The sequence below is a fragment of the Leiobunum rupestre genome, chromosome 4 (genome assembly GCF_980474605.1).
Source record: "Leiobunum rupestre chromosome 4, qqLeiRupe1.1.hap1, whole genome shotgun sequence".
Taxonomy (NCBI): Eukaryota; Metazoa; Arthropoda; class Arachnida; order Opiliones; family Sclerosomatidae; genus Leiobunum; species Leiobunum rupestre.
The window spans coordinates 58074139-58098280 of NC_143387.1; the positions used below are offsets into that span (position 1 = coordinate 58074139).

General features: G+C 40.4%; 3 protein-coding genes across 5 annotated transcripts; 1 reads left to right on the top strand and 2 right to left on the bottom strand.

Moving 5' to 3' along the window:
* The first annotated feature begins 3636 nt into the window (after positions 1 to 3636).
* On the top strand, positions 3637 to 10716 carry LOC149948462 (blastula protease 10-like). The gene is made up of 13 exons (XM_090171081.1): positions 3637 to 3696; positions 4603 to 4677; positions 5347 to 5388; positions 5993 to 6055; positions 6126 to 6194; positions 8641 to 8827; positions 8889 to 9094; positions 9156 to 9350; positions 9755 to 9887; positions 9959 to 10105; positions 10185 to 10288; positions 10357 to 10499; positions 10588 to 10716. Exons 1-13 carry the CDS (start codon positions 3637 to 3639, stop codon positions 10712 to 10714), a joined length of 1551 nt encoding a protein of 516 aa, XP_090027207.1. The 3' UTR covers positions 10715 to 10716.
* A 112-nt stretch (positions 10717 to 10828) lies between these two features.
* Positions 10829 to 20738, bottom strand: LOC149948463 (uncharacterized). Of its 3 annotated transcripts, XM_090172006.1 has the most exons (10): positions 20692 to 20738; positions 19761 to 19903; positions 15148 to 15308; positions 12423 to 12669; positions 12193 to 12331; positions 12025 to 12128; positions 11898 to 11960; positions 11724 to 11816; positions 11497 to 11538; positions 10829 to 11196 (listed from the first exon to the last, which is right to left on the bottom strand). In XM_090172006.1, exons 2-10 carry the CDS (start codon positions 19843 to 19845, stop codon positions 10868 to 10870), a joined length of 1263 nt encoding a protein of 420 aa, XP_090028132.1. In that variant the 5' UTR covers positions 19846 to 19903; positions 20692 to 20738; the 3' UTR covers positions 10829 to 10867. The 3 variants fall into 3 exon arrangements, with proteins under 3 accessions (XP_090028132.1, XP_090028134.1, XP_090028133.1); XM_090172008.1 differs by lacking the exon at positions 11497 to 11538 and having other exon boundaries at positions 10829 to 11118; XM_090172007.1 differs by lacking the exon at positions 11497 to 11538.
* Positions 20739 to 21717: 979 nt separating this feature from the next.
* On the bottom strand, positions 21718 to 23526 carry LOC149948464 (cuticle protein 10.9-like). Its single transcript, XM_090172009.1, has 3 exons — positions 23404 to 23526; positions 23205 to 23309; positions 21718 to 22301 (listed from the first exon to the last, which is right to left on the bottom strand). Exons 1-3 carry the CDS (start codon positions 23419 to 23421, stop codon positions 21915 to 21917), a joined length of 510 nt encoding a protein of 169 aa, XP_090028135.1. The 5' UTR covers positions 23422 to 23526; the 3' UTR covers positions 21718 to 21914.
* Positions 23527 to 24142: the final 616 nt, after the last annotated feature.

Here is a 24142-nt window from a genome sequence, read left to right on the forward strand (position 1 = left end):
AGGGTCCGGTTTTTTGGATCGGTTAAATCGGCGATTTAAAAACACCGGTTAACCGAAAACCGGCTTTTTGGGGGCAAGATGACATCCCTAGCGTGAAAACGTCGAAGAAAACCAGCTGGCTTTTATTCAATAGACGCTTCAATAAATCATCCTCCAAGGAAATCGCCAACAAGTAATATTTCCGAGAGCCTGGACCTGCAAGTTACGGTTTATATAGTGCTTGTTAAAATAATGAAATTTTTTAACTTTTACGGCAGCAACAAGCGTTCCCTTTTACCCAGGTAGCTTTTTAGACATATCAAGACTTGCCAAAAACCCGACGTTCTGCTTACAGGTGAAAAGTTTCCATTATTTCAACAAGCACTATATAAACAATACCTCGCGGGTCCTGGCTCTCGGAAATATTACTTCTTGTCGATTTCCTTGGAGGATGATTTATTGAAGCGCTTATTGTTGAATTACCCGACCGTGTTAAAGAATGTTGCACTGTAAGTTCATGTTTATTTCTTAAAAACTGCTTAAGCTGTAGCATAAGCTTATATCTATGTTTCTCATAAGTGTATCAGTGTGTATGCTACTGAGAGCCATTTGTACATTTTTGGTGGACCTCATACTAAGGTCTCATAAGTAGTATTAAAAAAAAAACGCGTACTACAGGCGTAAAATAAATCACAACCATAATGTTGACTGCAGACCCTCATGTTACAGTTAGATTGTAATTTTATTTAACATAATTATAGATATTTAGCCCTTCGAAATTATTTCGCAAAGAGAAAAAAGGATTCACTGTATAATTTCAACGATTATTAATCGCGCGGATATTGACCGCGTTAAAATGAAGTGCCTCAGCAAACACAGCTGCAAAATTAATTAACGCAAAATAGGAAGAAATAACAAGATGTCGCGGACATTTGGGTATACTCAATCCCACATTTATCAACACCGCCTACCACTAAAAAGTTTAATTGTCTAGATTTAATTTGTTAAGGACGTTCCAGGCAACTGCAAGAGCCTAGTGAAGGGGGGAGTAGGGGGGCAAAGTAGTAGATACTATAGCCTAGACTATACTTTTTTTATCTCAATTAAATTGTAATAGTTTAATAATTATATTATGACTTAATTATAATGATTAGGTTTCATTTGGAAACAAGGTATACAGGGTGTTTCAAAAGGTTATGCAAAAAATTTAAGGAGTTGTAGGGGGTGAGTTGAGAAGTATGCCTGTTTTTTCCCCATTTTCCTACGATGAAATAAAAGAGCGCCAGAGAGCTTCAAAGTGTGTCCTACTAGCCCCTGGAAGTAGACTGCAACAAGCGCAAAACCAAGCAGCAGGGACTTAAAATACTATTTATTTAAGTTTATTTTTTTTACGCTGGTTACCTCGATTTGTTTACAAAGTCCTTTTTACCTATCCCACGAATCCATACCTTAATGTTCGCGTTTCCCCGCTGCTTGGTTTTGCGCTTGTTGCAGCCTAGTTCCAGGGGCTAGTAGGCCACACATTGAAGCTCTCTGGCGCTCTTTTAGATTATTGTAGGAAAATGGGGAAAAACAGGCATACTTCTCAACTCACCCCCTACAACTCCTTAAAATTTTTGTATACCCTTTTGAAACACCTTGTATAACTGCGAGATGTGGGGCGGGGGGTGGCGCAAATTTGGGTGTTTTGCTCTGGGCGCCAAATACCCTCTCTAAGCCACTGGGCAACTTGCATACTATCGACTCGCCAAATGCAAAAAATTGATATTGTGTCCTAGAGAGCTTGATATTTTCTATCGATCGATGTGTCATTTACCTTTCTATTTATTTCCGTTTGACAGATATATTAAATACGGTGATGTAAAAAACGTTTGACTTATATACACGTTCAATTTTGACAAAATGGCACCGTTGTGGTCGGTTAAATGATGAGGTTTAGTAAGTTTAATGCCTTTTATTTTTTAAATTGGTTCTAAAGAAAATTAAGTAATGGTAATTAACCATTGTGTTAAGTATAATAATAATAATAATAATAATAATAATAATAATAATAATAATAATAATAATAATAATAATAATAATAATAATAATAATAATAATAAGCTAGGCTAATACCCATGGCACCACCTTAGGCCTAAGTCATCGAGCGACTTTTAAAGTCTTTAGTTCAGGTGGCCGGGTTAAATAAAAACTAAGCCCCGTATGGCTGAGGTTTTTTTTTTTATCAAATTCACTGGAATCCATTTCATTTCTAAACTTAAAAATTTAATGAACTAAGCGTAACCTAACTTTATCGCGCGTAATGTCGCCTAAGCCCCTATTAAGCCTGTCTTAGTGATAGTTTAACAGAATTCTTGAGGCACTTCAAAGTGGCTTGTGTACCTCAGTAAGCTTTCCGTTTTTGGCCTAGCCTACCGTGTTAAAATATCGGAAACAGTGAGTCCCCTTATATTCTTGGCCCATGGCACCAGCATTCAATATTTTCCTAGTTCTTAGTTACTTCGTTGAGTATGGCGGCGTCTGACTACGCTCTACGTGAGACTAATAAGCACAATACCCTCAAATATTGGGTGTTAAGTCAATCCGTTTTTTAATTAATTTCATTGGAGGTAACTTCAGAATGCTTTGACAATGCTGCCAAGTTATTTTGACGAATGGTAGACCAAATAGATTAGTACCTACACCCCATGTCCTCTTTCCATCGACCCTAATACAGTGAAAGGGCCAGTGTTCCTAATATGCCACCTTTTTGAAGAAAACTTCTAGCCAGTGGTTAATAATGTTTAATATGGCTAATAATGGCCAATAATGGCTAGAGGGGAGATATTGCATTTAAAATGTTATAAATGACTAGTTTGATAGTATTACTTAAATGTTTATTGGTTATATATGTGGTAAAAATATTACTCAAAAAAATATTTTCAAAATTAACAAAAAAGTTGGTCTGGTGGAGACTGCGTATTTAACTTTTTGACGTTTATTCTAAATCACTGTCGGTACTGTCTTCCCAACAATGATCCTTTTCACGGAGTAGCTACCGCTTTACTAGCAGACAAATCCCAACTACGTAAAAATCAGTTAAAAATATCCCAAACTATAAGCTCCGCAATAATTTTATCGCCAAAAGTAGCCCAAATTCTGGCAACTTTAGGCGGAATATTCGTCAAAAAAACCCAATTTGGCTATTTTACATTTATGCAATAAAAATATTTTTTTTTCAGTAAAAATTATATTAGCCATTATTAGCCACTATTGGCCACCAAATGGACTTTTGTCCATTTCCGTTAAAAACCATTATTTACCACCATTATTGGTCACTGGCTTTTTCCACCTCGGAACACGGTCAAAGGCAGGCAGCTGGTGTTCCATACTGAGGAACACTAGACGTTCCCGTTTGTTGAGGTGTCTTAACATCTCTATTATTATTTAACCCTTTAGCCGGGCGGCTAACAACCTTACAATTATAATCTAAAGGTCACAAATTAGATAGTTTTAACTACCCTGATATGTAATTTTTTCGAATTAATCAAGACCTTTGTTCCGCGTGCAATCGAATAGATGGTAATGAAGCGGGCATGGGGGTCGCCACTTATAAAAGACGAGCAGCGGATTCATTGAACATTAGATGAAACCCAAGTGTCATCGCGAATCGTAAGAATGAGCTATTTTGTGACGAAAATATCTCTGATATTACTGACGATTGCTGGTACTGTGCGGGTAAATTGCCGTTTAAAAGCCGAATTTAAAGGGGAACGGTCAAGCTTTAACCAGTTAGATAGCCCTATAGCCCATTAAAACTAAAATTTATGGCGAAAACCGCATCAAAAAATATTGAGTGGTTAATTTTTAATAAAATAAAGAAATTTCGGGAAATCGAAAAGCGCGCGTCCACCGCGACACCTGGTGAGAAGTCGGTGAGACACAAAAACAACGTAAAAGCGCGCGCTGCTGAAGACGCAAAAAATTTGTTTTGCACGCGCGGCGCGTTCCAGTTATAAGAGACTTAAGCCCCATTTTCATGCTCGCTGGTAGCGGATAAAAATCGTCAAAATTCGCATCCGCCACTCGCAAGCGTGAAAATAGAGCTAAAATATCTGTTTGAAACAGATCGACGCGGAAAGTGAAAAAGTGTATAGCTGAAGCGGATTTTGTCAATTTTTACCCGCTACCAGCGAGCATGAAAATGGGGCTTTAAGCCTAAATTCTTCGATTTTAAAAGTTAGGATAGTTCGCAAATCGCGTTAGGGGCGCTGGTGGCAGCCCCGAAGATGGCAGCGAAACCCAAACCCCTGGCGTTATTTTTCGTTTCAACTTTTTGGGCCAAAAGCTATTTTTTTCAAGACAAAAAAGGTACGTGTTAGTATATTGAACGTCTTGTTAATCTTTTGATACGGAAATAAGGCCATATTTATAAAAAGCTTGGCCGTTCCCCTTTAATTACAACGAGGAGCAATTAGCCTATTCAGTTTACATAGAGCCACGTAAAGGCCAACGCGAGAAGTTTTGCTTAGCAGACCGAAATCCACTATTTTATGAACTTCGCATGCTGGCCGCTAAGTGGCTCTATGTAAACTGAAAAGGATAATTATTGATGGGGATGAAAAATGTCGATCCATCTTTTAGGCAGAGGAGGAAAAGTTAGATGAAGAAATTGATAAGTATTTAGAAACGCCACCCGAGTATTTGAAAATCGTCAATGTACGTACTTTTTACGATAGTCGTAATACTTTATCATAAGGCTATAATATAATTCCATAAGTATATCTCTCAATATTTTACCGAAAAATTCACCAAATGACGTCATCGGAGTAAGAATATCTCTCTAGCGAGACGTTGCCAAAGTTATAAGCGACATACTTGTGGAAAAACGTTATAGACTTATGATGTTATCAAATGAAAATAATTGCTAATTTAAATTAGGGAAAGTTAATGAAATACCCCTACAATCGATCGGACAGCGTAGTTCTCGATTTGGTAAATATATCACGTAGCATTACCAGAAGTATATTACTTACTAGATAAGTATACCTAAGCATTAGAAGTTTGCCTTCGTAATTTTCCATTCGAGCGAGAGCATACACCGCATCACGGCTCAAAACAATCTCGCGTGTATCGCTACCCCGACACCCAACCCGGTTTTATGTAAATATTATACTGTCTAGGTTTATTTAAAGCATATTTTCCCCATGAAAAATCCAAACGCGTTTGAAGAAATCAGTAGGAGCCTTCGACGGTACATGTTTCGAGTGAATAACAATAGCGGTATAGGAAAATGAATACTTCTATCTAAGAAATATGTTATATACTTCTGATAGTTCCGCTCCAAAGTATTGTTTGAAGAAATGAAACCATCTAAATTTCTTTTAGAATGAATATTTGAAAAAAAACCAAACGAAGCGAGCGATTCAAGTAGTTGCACACCCTTTAAAGAGGAATTGTCACCACCCTAAAATTGGTTAAACCATTTAAATGGATAGAGGACGTCCAAAAATGGTTATACAAAATATTTCATGTTAATATTTCCAGTATTTGATTTATTATTAGCAAACAAATTTCGTGTTTTATCCCCCCCCCCCCGACTCGAGAATCTCAGAACCGCTTCGTTGAACCCACCTGCAGCGCCATATCGCGAACGAAATATTATTTTCCCCGGTTTTATCGTTTTTCGGTCGGAACTGTCGTCTGCTACGACTTTCTCCTTGGTTTTTAACCGAGTTATATTCGTAGATTGTAGTTTATAGTGTTTTTAAAATGCCTTACAGGCCACCCATTCTAACATTTTTGCCGCTTCATTCTTTTGGCGCTGCACGTAGGTTCAACCGCGATTTTGGAAATTTTTGGAGCCGTTTAATGTTGGTTTCCAATAACTATAAAATTTCAGAGACATTATCATTGATTGATGTTCTATCATTCTGTAAAAAAACCTCGTATATTTTGGTTTTGGTGACAGTTCCCCTTTAAGAGAAAATACGATTTATCATTTATATAATTTTTCTATTCGGGAAAACGTTAGGAATATTACGACGGTTCTGCAAACGATTTGGATGTGGATGAAAATAAGTTGCATTCAATACTAGTAAAAAGAAGTGTATAATTAAATTTTAACTCTATATCGACGAAGCAATCTTTTTCTTGGTATTTTCAAGAACAAAAAGAGGAAGAAGAAACTAGACGACGCGGAAAAAGATCAGCTGGCTGAAGATGAAATGGCGCAAGTATGTTCAAAGATCATTGAATATGACATTAATAAGCAGCTCCCACCTTGTCGTGGCGACTAGCGCGTGGCAACCGAAAACATGGCACCATCCCTAGATTCAGATGGGGATTATTAATGAGCAAAACTCTCTGGATTCTAGAAATTGTCGTCTGCTAAATGGTGATATAGCAATAAATCTAGAGATGGCGCTAGTGTAATTATAAAAATGTCGTCTGCTGAGAAAGGAATTTACTGGAGTTAAATCTCTAATATAATTTTACCAATCTATATAGTCTATAAATATTTAATATCTGCGTATCAATATCCAGGCCCGGACTGGCGGCCCCCGGGTCACGGGGGCCCAAATTGCTTATAATAATTTTTTTTGCAAAGGTCCTTTAGACGTGTTTGACCAAGGAAATAAGTATATGTATTTGTACCCCGCTGCTCCGCCTTAAGCACTACAGCGGCCACCTTAAACAACCAGCCCTGGACAAAAGTGCGCTTTGCGAAACAACGTTCGGCCAGTGAGACAGCCATTTTGACCGCCTCACATATAGCAAACAAACGCCCTCATCACGGCCCAACAAAAGGCGACACCATGGGCTGCCCGAGACCCACCCTCGCACAGCTGAGGACTAGAGTGGCTTCCTCTTCCACTGCAAACTACCCTCCTTAGTAGGTCACAGAATGACGAGTGTGGAACACCCATGAGGTTCCAGTGACCCAGCGCCCCGATCACATGACCTTGAGAGCCGGGTATGGAGCCCCCCACAGGCTCCAGTGACCCCATCACACCACTAGATAGGGACAGTGGGATTTGACCAAGGACAGTAGATACAGGGACGAGAAAACAGGGAAAAAATTCGATTTTAAACGTCTTCATATTATTAGATGTAAACAAACCGCGGCCATTTTTAAGACGTGGTTCACCATGGACAGTATTATTGTAGTTAGTTTTTACCATTTTGATGTTAAATTAAAAATAAAACTACGAGCGTAAATAATAAAATGCCCATTTGTTTTGAACACTTAAGCCTTGTTAAGAACCGCTAAAATTAGGTGACCGCCACTTTTTTTGTTTACAACTAACTCTCCTCGCGTTTAGGTCGTTTTAGGTGATATATTCCAACAGAGGCCGCCAATACACTTTCTCGTCCCTGTATCTATGGTCCTTGGTTTGACGCTTCAAATTAATGTGCACGTAGAATCTAGTACACTTTAAACGTTATTTGTTGTCCTATAAATAACCATTTAGATTTTTATTCCATACCCCCACACCGCCCGGTTAGGAGGCCCTTGTTCAGCCTCTAGCCGAGGGCCCTCAAAGGAGCCAGTCCGGGCCTATCAATACCACACCTAAAAGTAAAGCATTAACAAGAAAAAACTTGAATTCACATGTAGAGCGAGTAGAGTTTTAGATCAAAATTATAGGATAATTACATAATTGACCTTTTTCATTCTATATAAAAGCGAATAAACCACCCCGATCAAAGAGAATATAAGAAGGAATAGAAATTTCATCTTGGGATATATTAAGGCTACTTACTTCCGGTCAGGGACGTATTTACCTATTAGACGAAACAGGCGCATTTTGAGGGAGCTTTGCATTTCAATATATCCCTTAAAGGGAGTATGAACTTCCATGTTTATCGTGGATCAACGAATTTAACATTTCTGCAACCAGGTTTGCTAGACAAACAAGTCGTAGCGAGTGTTAGCAGACGATTCCCCCTTTAAGCGAAAGAGTTCGAGAAGCCCTTCAAATGAGAAGACCATAAGACATTAGGCCAGAAAAGCGATATTTTACGGCACAACCAACGTAACTTTTTGTGTCTCTCTCCGGGACTAAAAAATAATGTTATAGAGGCGCTACTAGTTTGGGTTACACTGTGGAATACGAAGAGGGCTGTGTCCAGGGTAAATGTAGAAGGTGAAATCTCTAACAGAATGGTTTATTTTGAACAAGCGGTGCTGTGGAAGTCCGCGTAGAGAAAACGTGAGCAAAGTGCAGGCCACAAATAATCGTATTCTTTTTTCTAAGCTTAGCTTAGGTTAATGATCTAAAAGTGATTGATGACAAAAAATACATTTCATCAATGCCTAATACTCGTACATTTTTGTAATTTTATTGGTTTGAAGGGGGTGCTAATATTTTCTACGCCTATGAACACCAAAAGTCTAAACACGCCACTACTTCCGGTAATATTATAAAGTCTATTGAATCAGAAGTTTATCTGACCAAAGCAACTGCTTTTAAACATCACGATAGTTTCAACCCATTTTGGAAGCTACGGTTTCTATTCCTTTTCTATATTTTCTTTACACTAACGTTGCGGTTTCTATTCCTTTTCTATATTTTCTTTACACTAACGTTGCAGTTTCTATTCCTTTTCTATATTTTCTTTACACTAACGTTGCAGTTTCTATTCCTTTTCTATATTTTCTTTACACTAACGTTGCAGTTTCTATTACTCTTCGGTGGAAACCCCGAGGAAACCTCTTCCGGGGAAGCTATTGTCGACGGTGATATCGCCTTCCACAAACCCGATGAGAAAGAGAACGACGGCGCCGGGCTGCAAATGCGAAAAGCTACGGCCAACCCCGTCATCTTGTGGCCATCTAAGACCCTTAAATACGAATTCCACTCGAGTACGTACCTGAAACATCCCTTTCGCGCTGCAAACCAATAAGTTACCCCTCATTTTCGCAGCTATTAAGCCTCAGACGCGCAGAATAATTGAGGATGCCATGGAACATTGGGAAGAGCACACCTGCTTGAAGTTCAAGGAAAAGGAATTCTACGATATTTGGTACATCAGGTTTAGAAACGACTTGAGTGGTTGCTATTCCTACATCGGTAACGTCTTATTGACATTGAGAGGGCAAGATGTCTCCATCGGAAAAGGCTGCGAACACGTAATATGACCGTTCAGCTTTTCAATTACCGAAGCCATATAGTAATTTCCGATCCGCGCAGAGGGATATCGTAATACACGAGATTGGACACGCCGTGGGATTCTTCCACGAGCAGGCCAGGAGTGACCGACAAGAGTACGCGGTCCTGCTACCCGAAAACATTTCACCCAGAATGCACCCTCAATTTAACCAACAAAGGGATAACAACCACGACACCCCTTACGATTATACTTCTATCATGCACTACCCGAGCATGGTGAGTTCCACCCAGTGCCGTCTTTCCCATTGGGCAAAAAGGGCCCCAAGATTCTGGAGGGCCCCATTTTTCAAATTGTGAAACGCAAAAGATATATTAATTAAAAAAAATGTTTTTAACATTGCTCGAAAGTCCTAAACTTCGTATTTAGTCGCGTCTATAGACAGGGTAAATCTAAAACGAATAAAGACTTTTGGTTGTTGATATTTTTAAATTCAGAATAAGCTTCTTCTTTAGTAACCTTTAGTAGGACAAGTGAAACTATTTGAACCGATAGTTGTAGATTAGAGCGACGATGGACTTCGCACTGGAGGTTAGAAACTTGGGTTAGGAAAAGACGGCCCTGGTTCCACCTAAATTTTACGTAATCACGCCTAGCAACAAACCTTCGTATATTTATCTAGGCTTTTAGTAAAAGAATGTACGAACGGAATACCCTAGTGACCAAGGACCCTCATTACCAGAGACTAATGGGAAAGTATTCGGGCTTGACCTTCAGAGATCGAAAAATTGCCAATAGTCTATATGACTGTAATGGTAAGTAGCCCAATTTCTTATAATACCGTAATTAAGGGGCATAAGGTAATCTCTCTCCACGGTTAATTCAGAGGACTGTCCCAACTTATATAATACCACGTGTCAGAATGAAGGTTACCTGAAACCATACCGTCCCGAAGACCCGGGTGACTGCGAATGCGATTGTCCTCCTGGTACTAGTGGAGAATATTGCGAAGTGGTGGATGGCGATTACTACGGTATGTTTTCTCTTATCAGAGATAATCTTGCCATTACCCACTTTTAAAGCTATAAAACCATTCAAAATTATTCATAAAGCAACTCCAATATGCGGTGGTAACGTCACAGAGCCTACCGAAATCCAAACTCCCAACTACCCTGAGAGATTAAACCCATACGAAGACTGTAGTTGGTGGATTCAAGTACGTAATTATAAGTACCTGGAGCAAAGTAGACGCGATTTGAGGTTTTGTTCGCGGTCATATTCTAGGCGCCAGAAGGCCAAAAGGTACGAGTCACATTTCTGGACTTCAGTTTCGATAAAAGACTGGACAAAAAAGACCACCCATTTAATGGACTCTGCACGGCGGAGAGAGTCGAAATTAGAAGCAAAGATCGATACCGAGGAGACATGTAAATTGATTCGACACTATTTCACTGAAAAGACTACGAGGCAGTCGTGTTTCTCTTAAGACTCATTGTAATTCCAACTATTTTTAAGGTACTGCGGCGAAGACATAGAAAAAGGCCAAATAATGGAATCGAAAGGCACGGAATTCATCGTATTAATCACGGCAAACGCTTATAAACAAGGCCGAGGCTTAAAAGCGGAAGTATCATTTTTCTAGAACCGAAAATAAACACTTATAATTTAATACCAATAAAAACACGTCGTCTTAGATGCGTGATTTCACATTTTTATCACTCAATAAATGATATAAACCATAAGTGGTATGTATAAACAAAGTAATTTTTTGGGACGCTAATGTATAGCAAAAAGTTCAGTTCCACCACTGGAGGAGCAGACATCGCGTCTTGAGGAGAACCAATATGGTCGATGGTAGTAGGAGGGACGGACAAGACGCGTTCGGCCGGGTAGCCAAGCTCTCCTTGCTCGAAGAGGCTTCCGCGTTGGGGTCGCCCAGCTTGTTGTTGTCGTTGGGATTGCTGTTGGAATCGGTTTCGGAAGCCTTGTTTTCCTTCTTCTCCCGATTCTGTTTCAGTCTCTTCTTCCAGAAGGGAATCGGAACGGCTGCGGTGGTAGAAGAGTTGGTCGCCATTTTATTTGTGGACGGAGACGGCACTGGTCTGAGTGGAGGACCTTTGGGAACTGGCACGAAATGAAGCTACTTTCAAAGTAGATTTAAAATCCCGGAAAGGAGGGGAATACCATGGAACTCAAAAAACCACTAATAAGAGCCGAAACAACAAAAAAACCTCCGATGAAATTTTTAAAAAAATGATAAAAATGGATAGCGAACGCGAAACAAGGGCAAAATGATGGCGGAAATCGGCTTACAATTAAATGTATTGATACATTATACTATCAAACACACGACTCATTCATTCAAAGACTGGATATAAATGGAATGGATGTGAGGGTTTGTTCTGAAAGTGTTTATCCACTTACCGGGAGCGTTAGAAACCTTGGTAGGTTTGGAATTGGTAACGGCTTTGGAACGAAAGTACAAACCGTAAAAATTGTTAGGAATTATAGCATTGGCTATAGAGTTTACCACCACAAACACAACGACGACTATGAAACTATAGTGCCCAGTTCCGAAAAGCAACCATCTCGAGGTTGGTTCCTTTTAGGAAAAGCTACGACTTGTCATTAGATTAAACGTGGACACCTACGATTATCGAGGAAACATCTAGTGCCCAAGACACCTTCGTTCTTTTTGCGTTTTTCTTTAGCGGCCGCTTGATCCTTTTGCAGAATGTAGACCCCTATGGTACAAATACGATAAGTTTTTTTACGCGTTTGGAAACGAAACTAAGGCTGTATTTGATAAAAGACGAGATACAGACCAGGCTTCGAAACACCCACATCTCTCAGATCATCGCAGGTTTTCGCCAATTCCGGATAGTATTCTACGAGTCCACCATTCAGAAATTAACAAATAAATATTGCTTACTCTCATAAGGGACAACTTACCAATGGCGTAGACGGCGAAGAAACCCTTGGGACCACAATGTTGGCCGGCGCATCTGGCATTGCATTTATGGCGAGGTCGTTTCTTGAAGTACTTTGTGTCCATGCTGAGGACAGGGAAGGGAACAGAGTCAAAACGAGTTCAGTGGAATAGGACGATTGTTGGTATACCTTTGGAAGCAGGCGCAGCGGACGACTGATAAAGCGGCCACTTTGTAGCCTTGTCCTCTGCATTGCTCCAGACACTGAGCGGCGCTGACGTCATATTCTCTGGCACCGTCCACGTTCCCTTCGTAGCACTGCATAGCGCCTGAAGAAAAGACATTTTTGGGCTGGTTATTTAATTGCTTTAAGTGCAGTTGGTTTAGAATAAAAGCGCCACTATTAAAAGTCGAACGTACCAACGTCTTTCCTACATATAAAATAGGCTCTTTCGCGGCAGAGTTCGTCGCGCCATTTGTATCCGGCCGTGCCGTCCATCATGACGCATTGTTCGTAGACGTTGTTGGGTTGATTGACCAGCCAGAGGCGGAACCCGGAGACGCTTCCGTCCACCCAACGGTAAGTGTCACTTCCGGTCACGTTAATCTGTTTGATGCCAATGAACCAACCTTGCGTGGACGCGGAAGCTTCTAGTTTTTGAATCATCTGAAGTCCGGAAGGTCACGAACGAGGAAAAAAGGTGAGAAAGAATGAATGAAGTGTTTATAGTCACGCGATTTCCGAAATCCTGCCTGCTCATTACACCCAAAGTTACAATCGGACATTATGCAACTAAGATATTTTTCCTACACCGACAATAAGATTGCCGCGAATGGCGCGTAGAAAATGAAATACTCTAATACTGAAAATTAGGTGTCATTTACGTTAAATACTCAATTCGGTACCCAATACTGATCAGACCAAGGACAAATATGGAATTATACGACACATTATTAGTTTCATATTTTCGCCGTTCACTGTTGGTTCCCGCTAGCCATTTCAAACACAAATTCAAACTAACTAAATCAGCAAAATTAGCATACGATAGTGGGTCATCTCATCATACTTCATTAAGCTAAAAAGCCCAATAATGGCGCTAAAATCGTATCGTCCGCGCGGACAAAAAAATTCAAAAAATTCCCCGAAGGGTGTGGTGAGTTTTAAAAGCTGGACAGAGAAAGAATATTGTCTAAATTCTACACAAACAACGTCCTAAGCGAGTCACGTCGTCGGTGGCTGCGTCCAGATCGCCCTGATAGGTATTGAGCTAATAGGCCGAATTCAAAATGAGCTGCAAAACGAGGCTAGCCGCGAGGTGGACATACGAGCCACCGTCACTCTCCAGCCTCGTGATAATGAGACGAATAGAACGCTTACCACGCGAGCTAAAAAAGAAAACAAGTAAACGTTTTTAATTACGAATGAAAAGCATTAATTTCGTCCAAATAAGGGGGCGCCGCTCCTCCCTCCACCCTTTCTCCCGAATGTGACATAAGTGCCGGATGGGCATTCGCGGAAAAACACAAAACAGGAGTATCTCCCCCAGTGTTTTTCTTTCGGAAATTAGTTTGACGTCATAGAAGCAATTATCGGGATTAAACTGCTCCCGAGTTGAGGTTTGAGTGCGCCCCTGGGGTGCCTCTATTTAGGACGGTTATTAATGCGCCTTTCCAAGAAAGTGACGCGCGCTGTTACGGTGTGACGGTGCAAATTGGTCGCTACAAACTATGGTGTCGCTACAAGCACCATGTAGAGTATGTGTGGTTGTGTGGAAAAAAGGTAAGGAGTAAAACAATTGAAACGCGTCACCCATATGCTAGCGGGAGATGTAGGGCTGAGCGAGTAGTGGTTTTAGGCAATCGAGTCGGGTATCGAGTACCTATTTTATTTGATCGAGTAATATTGAAGTCGAGTCGTGTAATCGAGTACTTGATTAAGGGGGAATTTTATCTTATTCGAGACGAGTAATTCAGAATAAACATCGAGTAATATTTTAAACGAGTCGGGTGATCGAATACTTGATTAGGAGCTGGTTATATTCGAGTTATTAGGAAATTAAATTTAAAATTAGTATTTAATGCTTAAAAATATTCCTTTAATTTAAACAAACCACAGTTTTCACAACTTAAGTAACAATGTGGGATATAAAAGACTACTATACTTGGCTACTAACCTAAATATAGTTTTTTAGTAAAATAACAATACAATATATATTTTTTAAACTATTAGGATTCAGGAAGTTAAGACTCCTGAGTCCTAACGCCGGCCGACATCCGAACTCGAGAAGAGTCAGTGAGTCACCAAATCAAAACCAAATCTCAATAATATTGTTTGAAGAAATGCCGCGCAGGCGCACTACTTATTAAACATCGTGACCCAACCCCAGGGTCATTTGAAGCGTTTGTTGATTGTACGTCTTGCCACCCCAAAAAGTTGCAAAAACCCAATTTGAACTAACGAGTATAAAAAAAAAACAGATACTCGACGAGTTTAGAGCGCAGTTTATTTGGGTAATCGGGTACCCAACTATGCAATTTTTTGGTGCTCGATAATCGACGAGTATTTTTAAATTTCTTATTCGAGTACTCGCACAGCCCTCAGATCAAAGAATCTAAAGCCCCACGAATGGAAGGATTGATATTATTGGCCGCGTGTTTTGGCTGTGATAGAAACTTCCGGCAAAGCAAATCAGAGTAACCGATTTAAAAACGAGAGGCGCAAAAGTTCCACTAGACGGAGCTACACCTTCCATTCCTGGGGCTTTATATTCTTTGCTCAGATTGGCGAGCGATGGGTCGGACACTTGCCATTATTTTGTACGGGATTTCGTAGAGATTTTGGCAATTTTATCATTACTTTTTGAAGTGATTTTGGGATTTCAATGTTAATTTACCATAGCGAGAGTTAAAAGATTTGGCGATTTTAGACAAAGTGTACGGGATTTTGGTAAATGTCCGACCCCTCGTTGGCGAGTCTTTTTTTTCGCGCGTGAAGCGGCTTGATGACGTCAAGATAATCCCTGTCTTTGACGTCACCAGACCACTTTTTTTTGTCCATATTATCACGCAGCCTTTACGGTGACGCGAACAAATTGTCTTGGTAGTGACTCCTTATCCATGGTGGCAGTTGGTGGCGACTTCCTACCTTGGCAATGAAGCGGAATTCCTCGACGCTTCTAATGCTGGCCAAGAACGAGTCGAAGCCGTAGCACGTTTTCTCCGCCTCCTCAAAGTTCTGGCGAATTGGCGAGAAGTAATAGCAGTGACCCCGCCAACCTTTCCAGGGTTCCTCGCATTTCGCTCCATCTGACCCAAGAAAGGCATATCGTTAGAGAATTCACTGGGGAGTCCTAGAGGGGCTAACCACTTCCTTAAATTCTGTCATAGGGGTAGGAACCAGGGGGGGGGGGCAATGCCACTCCCTAGAATTTTGCTGGGAGGGGCAACTAATATTATTGCCCCCTCCAACTTTTTGGTCAGTTGAAATCTTCAAAAGGCTCAAATTCTCATTTTAAAGCTTGTAGAACCTCAACTGATTTTAAATTTCAGTCTTTTCCCGCCAATTTACATAGTAGTAAAATGAACACGTGCATTCGGAGAAGCTACACTCCATTAAAAATTCAAACCATTCTCCAGACCCCTTTTGGTTTCTCTTTGCCCCCTCCAACTTCTGAATTCTGTACACGGATTATAGCTAAGCATTTCGTAGTGCAAAGTTTGTAATTGATTAAACGTAATCACTTTAGTACAGTCAAAGCTACATGCTTGTCCACGCTACAAGCAACCGTTCATTTCCCCATTTTGAAAATGCGCAACTTCCACTTTTGAATTTTAGACCAGTACCAAGGATCCATTAATGTCACGCGGAATAATTATTAGTGACAAAGACTTCAGAATTGCTTTAGATGGCTCAAGTGCCGCCTTAAACACCCTATTTTAAGGACTTTTTAGAGCTACCTAAAATTAATAAAAATTCCGATAAAATTGGTAATTATGTCACTTTCGCGAAACTTTAGTTGTAAAAACCAATTTGGCCACTACCCTAAAGTACTTTCAGAATTAAAAAATTTGTAATAATATAGGTTCTGTGGATCAACTATTCCAAATATTTTGGTCAAAATCCATAATTTTCGAAGGCAATGTTCCAATAATCTTTTGGAATTTTCTAATTCTTACGTTTTATTGCTGAATTTAGAAGGCTCACATGAAGGATACTGAGAAGCGGTTAAAAATTAATCTACCGTCTTGCAAGTTGCCAAGAATAAGGAGGTTAAGCAGTACACTCTAGAAGTTCAAAGAACACAGTCGGACTCGGGAGTCATGTGAACATTTTAGACACAACTTCCAGACGACATCATATTTCTGTAGAGCTTACGTGACACGTCGTAATATATTTATAGTTTTTAAATAAAAATACTGATAATTAAAATTTTTCAACTTAAAAAATCGAGACTTATTATTTATCAAGCAGCGTTCTTGTTAAAAAGAGTAAAAACTTGCCTAGGCCTTTTACATTTAAGGCGAATTTGGCGAAATAAGTATGAGTGTACCAAAGATAATATAACTACGTACCCTAGATTGGAAATCAAGCTCCTTGCACGTAACCGAGGCTCTTACTGAGTTCCCGGCGGAAGTCGGAAAAAACTGCCTCCATGGAGCTGGCAGGGCTACCGACATATAGTTAAAACGTAAAGTTTTAGTGAAAATTGCGCCGTGGTTTTTGACGCGCGGTTTTCAAGATACCAGATATTTTGCGTTATATTGTTTTAAAACAATAATGGATCATGCCTGTAGCTCTAAAAATGTTTCTAAACGAAAGAAAACTAAAGGTGAGTAATATAATCTTGGGTTATCTATAGAAATTCCTTATTTCTCACCCTGCTATGGAGCCCGATTTTTCCGACTTCCGGCGCGAACTCAGTAAAAGCCTCACGAGAAAACGCGCTATCGAGAAACGCCGAGATTTCGAATCTAGGTTAGGTAGTTATATTATCTTTGAGTATACAAAAGAAACATTCTCTGTTCACCCGGGCCACGGCCAACTTTGACACGCGCACAATGGCGGCCAACCCATTCCATGAACAAGGATTTTCCCGCTATAAACCATGCTATAAACTATAGGAGTTCAGCACCACCCTCGTTTTTATATTGGCTTCAATGCAAAAACTATTCTAAAAATAATTTTCCGCTAGGGGCGCTCGACGCCGAGAGATATTTTTGCTCGAAGGTTAACGTAGAAACTTCAACGAATGGGCTGGCCGCTATCGCGCGAGTTCGCCGTGCCCGGGCACACTAATAGCGTTTTCCATTTGACTGTTCTCGAGCACTCTAGATCACTCTGATCAACATTTTATGTTCCATTTGCGTGCTCGGATCTGCTCCGATCAAGTTTCGCGTGTTCCATTTCCCGCTCTCGGGTGCTCCGAGATCGCCCAAAACCGATCTGCCGATTTCGACAGATCAACGGATCGAGATCGAGATCGGAGCAAATTTTCGCGTGTTCCTTTTAGATTTTTTGGCAAACTGGCATACCAAGACGCGAAAATTCAAATTACAAGCAGACGAAAAACAGCAAATCGCGGGAATATGTTCATGGAATGTTCCATTTGCTTTTTTACTCTAGTCGATTGGGGCGAGATCTATGACGTCAGAGACAGATTCAGAGCGAGTCTTGAGCAATCAAATGGAAAACGCTATCATACTCATACATAACGCCTGTTTTAGTATTGTTCAAACGACTTTTTTAATTCTTCGTGTACCCCGCGTTAGCGAAAGGTGTTCCATTTCTTAAAATTCGATTGAAAACGTACTGGATTTAGCCGGCCAACAGAAAGCGCGCTTAACCAATTTTAAAGAATGGTTATCCTTGAAAGTCAAGGTACTCCCGACGTTGTTGTTAAAACTTCTAGAGCGCTTTGCTTAACCTCTCTACTATATTTATTTATACTTCGGGAGAATTACCATGTTAAGACGATTAACGTGGACCGGGTCGATATGATTGGAACTGGAAGGTGAGAACAATATGAGGTGGTTTCTTTTCGCTTGTTCCGGGATTTCAGAGTATAGGGTAAGAAAAGTAAAGCTATGACGTCATTATACTCCGATACTTTTTCCAAAATGATTGCCTGTGGCCTTTTTAGCAGATAAATTCTGGCTATTAGACGACAAAATCCGATTTACTCTCTTTACACCTCCTTTTCAGAAGGAGTAAAAAGAGTAGCCCTAATACTCCGGAACAAGCGAATAGTTTATGAGGCGGAGTAATTCTTATCCCCGGAACACGCGAATAAAACGTTAAAAAGAGTACACAGAAACCATCTTTTACTGGCACTTGAGGGTGAAGAGCAGCGCCGGCCCTAGCCCTTGGTCAGGGTAGAGCGAGATATTTTTTTCTATTGCTGCCACGCCGCCCCGCGCCTCTCAAAGGGAATTTTGGCGCCCCTTTCCACCTGGCCGCTGTCGTGGCGCCTAGAGCCGGCGCTGGTGAAGAGCGTGAGGTGCATTGCAGGATAAATACTAAAAATCTTCTCAATACAGTCAATTTAATTAAGTATAAAAAAATGCTTGGTTTTGCTAATGTTATTGGCTTGAAACATGTACCATCGCCGGCTCCATTCGATTTTTCCAAAGATTTTCGAAATCGAAAATTGTGTCGGGCGTAATAACTCATTTAGAAAATGTAGTTTTTTTATACGGAATGTAATTTTCATATTTTATATTGTTAGACGAATTAATATACGCTGGAAATTCTTTCAAGGAACTTTAGAAGGAAAACTACTTGAGTCTGAGAAGGTACGTCACATTTTCAACTATCGTCATCCGAGCATATTCTATAAATTTGGTTCGGAGGACATCGTACTTATAAATTCCACTTACTTTCAATCTTAAGTTGTCATTTACGTGGTTTTTGTTTTTATAGAAAACATAAAATGAATGGTAACGTATTTCGATCAAGCGGGAACTCTGTGAGTGTTAAGACCTTTTCACACGAACCAGCTATAGTTGACTCATCTAGTTGGGTCAACTAGTTGGTTCGTGTGAATAAAAGTACGCGAGAAAAAAATGGATTACTGATCCATTTTTGCTGAAAACTTGGCTCGTGTAAAAAGGTCTTTAAAGGAGTTTTTAAAATTACAATTTTTTTAAAATTAAGAACTTTGGAGGGATTAAGTCATCGTTTCTCACTCCGAAAAAATACTTAGCAATAACATCAGAAGTATATAATATATATCTGTCAATAGAGCTGATGATACGTTATTATATTGAAACACGCGTATTTGCCGGTTACCTTCGATTTTTCCAATTGCCTTTTGAAATAAAAATGACGCGGGGCAACATACGACATTATAATGACTTTCAAATTGAATTTTTAAATGAGAAAGACAAGGAGACCTCCCGAGCTGTTTCTCCCCGATTTTGTTCAAACTCGGGGTTTGCGTAGACCTTCATGTACCTTGAAAGCTCCAAAAGGGAAAAGTTTCAATGGCCATTCGTTTTGCCATGCCAACCAAAAATGTGTTTTCATAACTCAAGTTTAAACTTTCTCTACGTAAAATAGCGTGGCAAAATCACGGGTTGTATTTAATTGATTTAACCCGATTTTATCGATTTTATCCAAATTTATCAATTTTAGCCAATTATTTTGGCAAAGTTTAAAATTTTTTAAAATGTCAAACGAATATTGGAACTTTTATAGTTCAAAACCAATCCGGTGCTGCGAGGTAAAGGGAAGATGGATGACGTGTGGGAAATCCTTACTAGAGGGGTGACAGTTGAGAAATAATATTAGTAGAAGGCAGACGATCTGTCCGAAGGGATGCGGATTGACAAAGAGAGAAGACATCGTGTCCGAGACATCACGTGACTGGACGGAATAAGAGCATCGGTCAATTCAACAGAACCTGCCCCCGAAACGAATAGAACGATTAATTTTCTCGCCAATGATGACGCGGTTTTGAAGATAATTCTAAGAGATCCGAGGGCGTTAGGCTTGTGTTTTCCATTTCGGCAGTATCCATAGGAACCGAAATCAATCGGAGAAGAGGGTCAATTTCGCGATCTTGATTATAGAGGTACTCTTACATTCTAGATCGCGTATTCTTCTCTATCGTATAACTTGGAAATCATCGCGTTGCACGAAGAGCGTCGAATAAAAGGGTTGTACAGTAATTACCTATTATTCCATTTCAATAGATCGAATCAATATCAATTGTCACAATCTACGAGGTGCTATAATATTAAAGGAACTGACACGAAATTGATTTGATGCTTGATTTAAACTTTCTTAATAATTCTCCTCTACTCCTGTCACATTTCAAATGAAGCTTTAATGCTAACGAAATATACTTAAAGTCACTCGATTTGAGTAAATTAATTTTAAGTTACCGAAATGGGTAATCTACATATTTAAGAGACCCGCAAATTCACTTGATCGAGGGGAGCTTTCAATTCAGTTTGTGGAGCCCCTTGCAACGCAATTTACTTAAGTTAAACTCGGTTAAAGTAGTAAAAATTGAAATAGAAGCCCACAACTAATAAAAATAAGAATTTGACTAATTTAAAAACTCGTGGTGCCACCACTGGTTAACGTTAGCACGAATACAACTTCAAATAAATATCTTGCGCTGACTTAGCCTCGGAATACAATCAAATGAATGGTGAATATATTTTTTTAAATAACACGACTCACCAATTAACGCGTAGTGCCATAATCCGGGTGAGGAAACGCGTCTGAGACACCAACAAATTATTGGAACAGAAATGAAACGCGACTGTCCTGCAAGAACGCGCCGTACAATAATTGCGACGGGATCAACCAGAAAAGGGGGACACAGGCACTCTTGTATAGACCAGAGAGGGCCACACTTTTGACAAATTGAGCGTAGACGGCGCATGCTCCCCTCTCCGGGCTTAAAGGGGGCCGCCCACTCCGACAATGGTTCCCCAATTTAATGACCCCTCTACATGCCGGGCTCATTTGGCACCCCGGGCACGATCGGGGCAAACTACTCCCCCTGGTGGCCGGCGTTGAAATGATGGAACTACGAATAATAAAGAATGCTTTGGCCTACCCCCGTAATTATTATCATAGTCCTGCCGCTGGTCAGAGAATAGATTTCACTTCGCGCCTGTAGAAGTGCTACGCCTGAAAACCGCTCAAATACAAAAGCGCTCTCGCCTGACGCGGGCGTTTCACTCTCTCGCCCCCCCCCCCCCTGCTATACTCCTCTCTAAAGGCGGTAATTTGTCATTTTCAATGCAATGATTATTTTGTGATGTAATATGAAAAATGCTACGCATGCAATATCTAAATGAGGTATATTTTAAGGGGGGGAGGAATTGTTATATAGCTGGGGGGGGGGAGAGGCTCGCTTTCAATTTGAACGTAAGTGTTTTAGGTAATTCTCATCCGATTGTAATTCCATTTGTCTAATACCGCTGATATAGTGGAATATTTTAATATTTAGGTCGTTTAAGGGAGCGAAACCATAAATTAAAGGTTTTTCGAATTGAGCGAGAAATTTGTACGAGATTTACGCAATAATTTTAAGTTTAGGCATACATATTTCAAACCGCAATTCCAAAAATAAATCAGTTTTTATTGACAAAAATATATATAACAATATATTACATTATTAACAACAATTAAAATGCCCAATACTGACTATCAAAGTTAATCGAGAAAAGATGGCGTAACTTCAGCTTAACAATGTACAAACAGAGCCGCGTTAGCTAACGAGAGAGACAACACTAAGAGTAACGGCGAAACGAAATGTTGAGAAAAAGCGCGTCCCGAAGAGCGTGTCCGAAAAGAATTGCCACCAATTGTCGACGAGGCATCTGCGGCAATTAGGAACGAGTGTTGATGAGACCATCGAAGGCTGAGGTAATAGAGAGTGAATCGAGTCTTCGTTAGTAGTAAGCGTGTCCGTGGTGCGCCTGGTGCTCCGCGTGGTGCGGTTGCGCTTCTAGTTTGACAATCTTCGGCTGGCCGCTACCGTGATAGACCGGAATTTTTTCAACATGGTGGCTGGCGTGATGATCCAAGATTGGCGACTGCTGAGCTTTGATCTGGACATTAGCCGGGTCTTCGTTCTTGGTTCCGGGTTCGTTGGTCTTGATGTGCGCCCTGAAACCGTGGTGGTCGGCGACGTAGTCCACTCGCCTGTAGACCCCGTTGGCGTCGTTGTATCCGTACCAACCCTTGACCGTTCCGGTTTCGTCGCCGACCTCCTGGCGGCCCTGCTTCGTCCCTTCGCCATCGTCCACTTTGTATTCAAATTCGTAGGGCATCGGTTGCTAAGGGTAACGTGACAAACGTTTTCATTTCGTCAAGTAGATTATATCTCCAAGCCAGCGTCACCCGCCACGAAAGCCAAATACGCGAGCCAACTCGAGTAGCCAATTTCCATTAACCCTCCAATCGCCGAATTAGAAAAGAGAAAAGTCCTCTATCCGTAACGGAATAAAAGCGAACCTCAAAGATTTGTACCAAATGTCAAAAAAGGTCCCGCCTAGGGACGAAACCCGATAAATTGTCGAGTTAGAGAGCAGTTTCGATCCGACTACAGTCACAATATTTCTACGCAATTTAAACTTAGAAAATAGTCAGTAAATAATGCAAACAAACGCTGATATTGCCACAGTTTAGCTCACAATTGTACTTATATAATTCATAAATAGTAGATTCAACTTAAGTAACGTTACTTTTCAGTAGGACCTCAAGTTGGAAAAAATGACCTAAATGCTTTAGAAATAAACCCTAAATTAACAACATCAAAAGTATATAATATAACCCTCGCGATAAAAGTATCCATCTTGCTATACTGCTAATTTTATTTGATCGAAACATTCGCGAAACACGTAAATTCGTGAACTCCCGCAAATTTTTCAAAACGCGTTTTGGAATCAATACGAAATAGAAAATAAAGACTTTCCCAAATAATGACATCTTAGCAAATATGGTTTTCATATAAGTAAATATTCCTAGGGAGTGCAATTTTTAAATTTTACATCTTTTGATGTAGTAATCTACGTGGTAAATATTTCTCGTTGACGCTTCGTATTCTTTCGCGATTTGACGGGAGATTAAATATATTAGTAACTTTTGATTCTTCCACGGGGCATTTTGCAATAACCAAGTAACTAAATGAGTAAATCTCAGACGCCAACCACGGAAAATACTGATCAAAAACATGATACCTCTTTCTGTTCTTCTACGTGGTGGTGATGTTCCGGATGATGGTGATATTCCTCTTGGGGTGGTACGCAGAAGCCGAGCGCAGCGAGCGCCAAGACCGTCGATATCTGTGGAGGAAAATAGAACAAAAACGTTTGAAATTTGTTATTGTAAATTCACCGAACGCAGCGGCTTTAAATCGACAGAAATTGAGCAAAATACCCGTAATGCGCGTTTCATTTTTTTGGTTGTATCTTCGAGAAATCGTAGACGATTGAACAAGCGCACTACTCGAATTGTGCGTTAGAGGGATCTGATGAAAACCAAAACTAACAAGCTCCTTTTTATACACCCCCAGAAACACTGTCCCCATTTTCAGGCACCCCCCCCCCCCGTCACTCTCCAAATCGAAGCGTATTATATTCGTATATCGCAACAAATCGAATAGCGCCGCCCCAGGGCTAAGATGCCTCCCCCCTTACCGATAAAACAAACACTCGTTAAAATCAGCCTCACCTGAGACCACTAATTTGGCGAGAAAACGGCGGGATCTGAATATCGAACGTTTCGGCGTGGTCTCGGGTAAACCTCTTTTCGAACGGATGGATATTTTAGCACGGCGAAAGTGAAGTGAAGCGCCAGTGATCCACTCATACATCCGAGACTCCCCCTGGGTGTCGTATATTACCTTCGGAAGGCGATATATTTAAACTTAAAAACGCACCCTAGCGAAGTAGTTCCACACCGATGATTACGAAAACGCGAGCGTTTCTTAGCCATAATTCTCGACAATTAAACGGGGAATTTGGATAAAATAGAACGAGCCGGTTTTCGCGGTTCAGGAATTAACTACAAATGATGAATTATGTGAGGAGAGAAGTTTTCAACGGCTCTCTGACGGGGCTCCAGAGATTTGCCGAAAATAAACTTTTCTCGCCTGGCCATTGTTGGAACTTTCGGG

Coding starts and splice junctions, on each gene's coding strand:
- LOC149948462 (XM_090171081.1), top strand. CDS start 3,637: ATGAGCTATTTTGTGACGAAAATATCTCTGATATTACTGACGATTGCT. Junction 3,697..4,602: donor CGATTGCTGGTACTGTGCGG/GTAAATTGCCGT, acceptor TCCATCTTTTAG/GCAGAGGAGGAAAAGTTAGA. Junction 6,056..6,125: donor ATAAGTTGCATTCAATACTA/GTAAAAAGAAGT, acceptor GGTATTTTCAAG/AACAAAAAGAGGAAGAAGAA.
- LOC149948463 (XM_090172006.1), bottom strand. CDS start 19,845: ATGTCTTCTCTCTTTGTCAATCCGCATCCCTTCGGACAGATCGTCTGC. Junction 15,309..19,760: donor TCTCAACTGTCACCCCTCTA/GTAAGGATTTCC, acceptor TTCTTGGGTCAG/ATGGAGCGAAATGCGAGGAA. Junction 11,539..11,723: donor TAGATGTTTCCTCGATAATC/GTAGGTGTCCAC, acceptor TTCGTTCCAAAG/CCGTTACCAATTCCAAACCT.
- LOC149948464 (XM_090172009.1), bottom strand. Junction 22,302..23,204: donor ACGTAGAAGAACAGAAAGAG/GTATCATGTTTT, acceptor CGTTACCCTTAG/CAACCGATGCCCTACGAATT.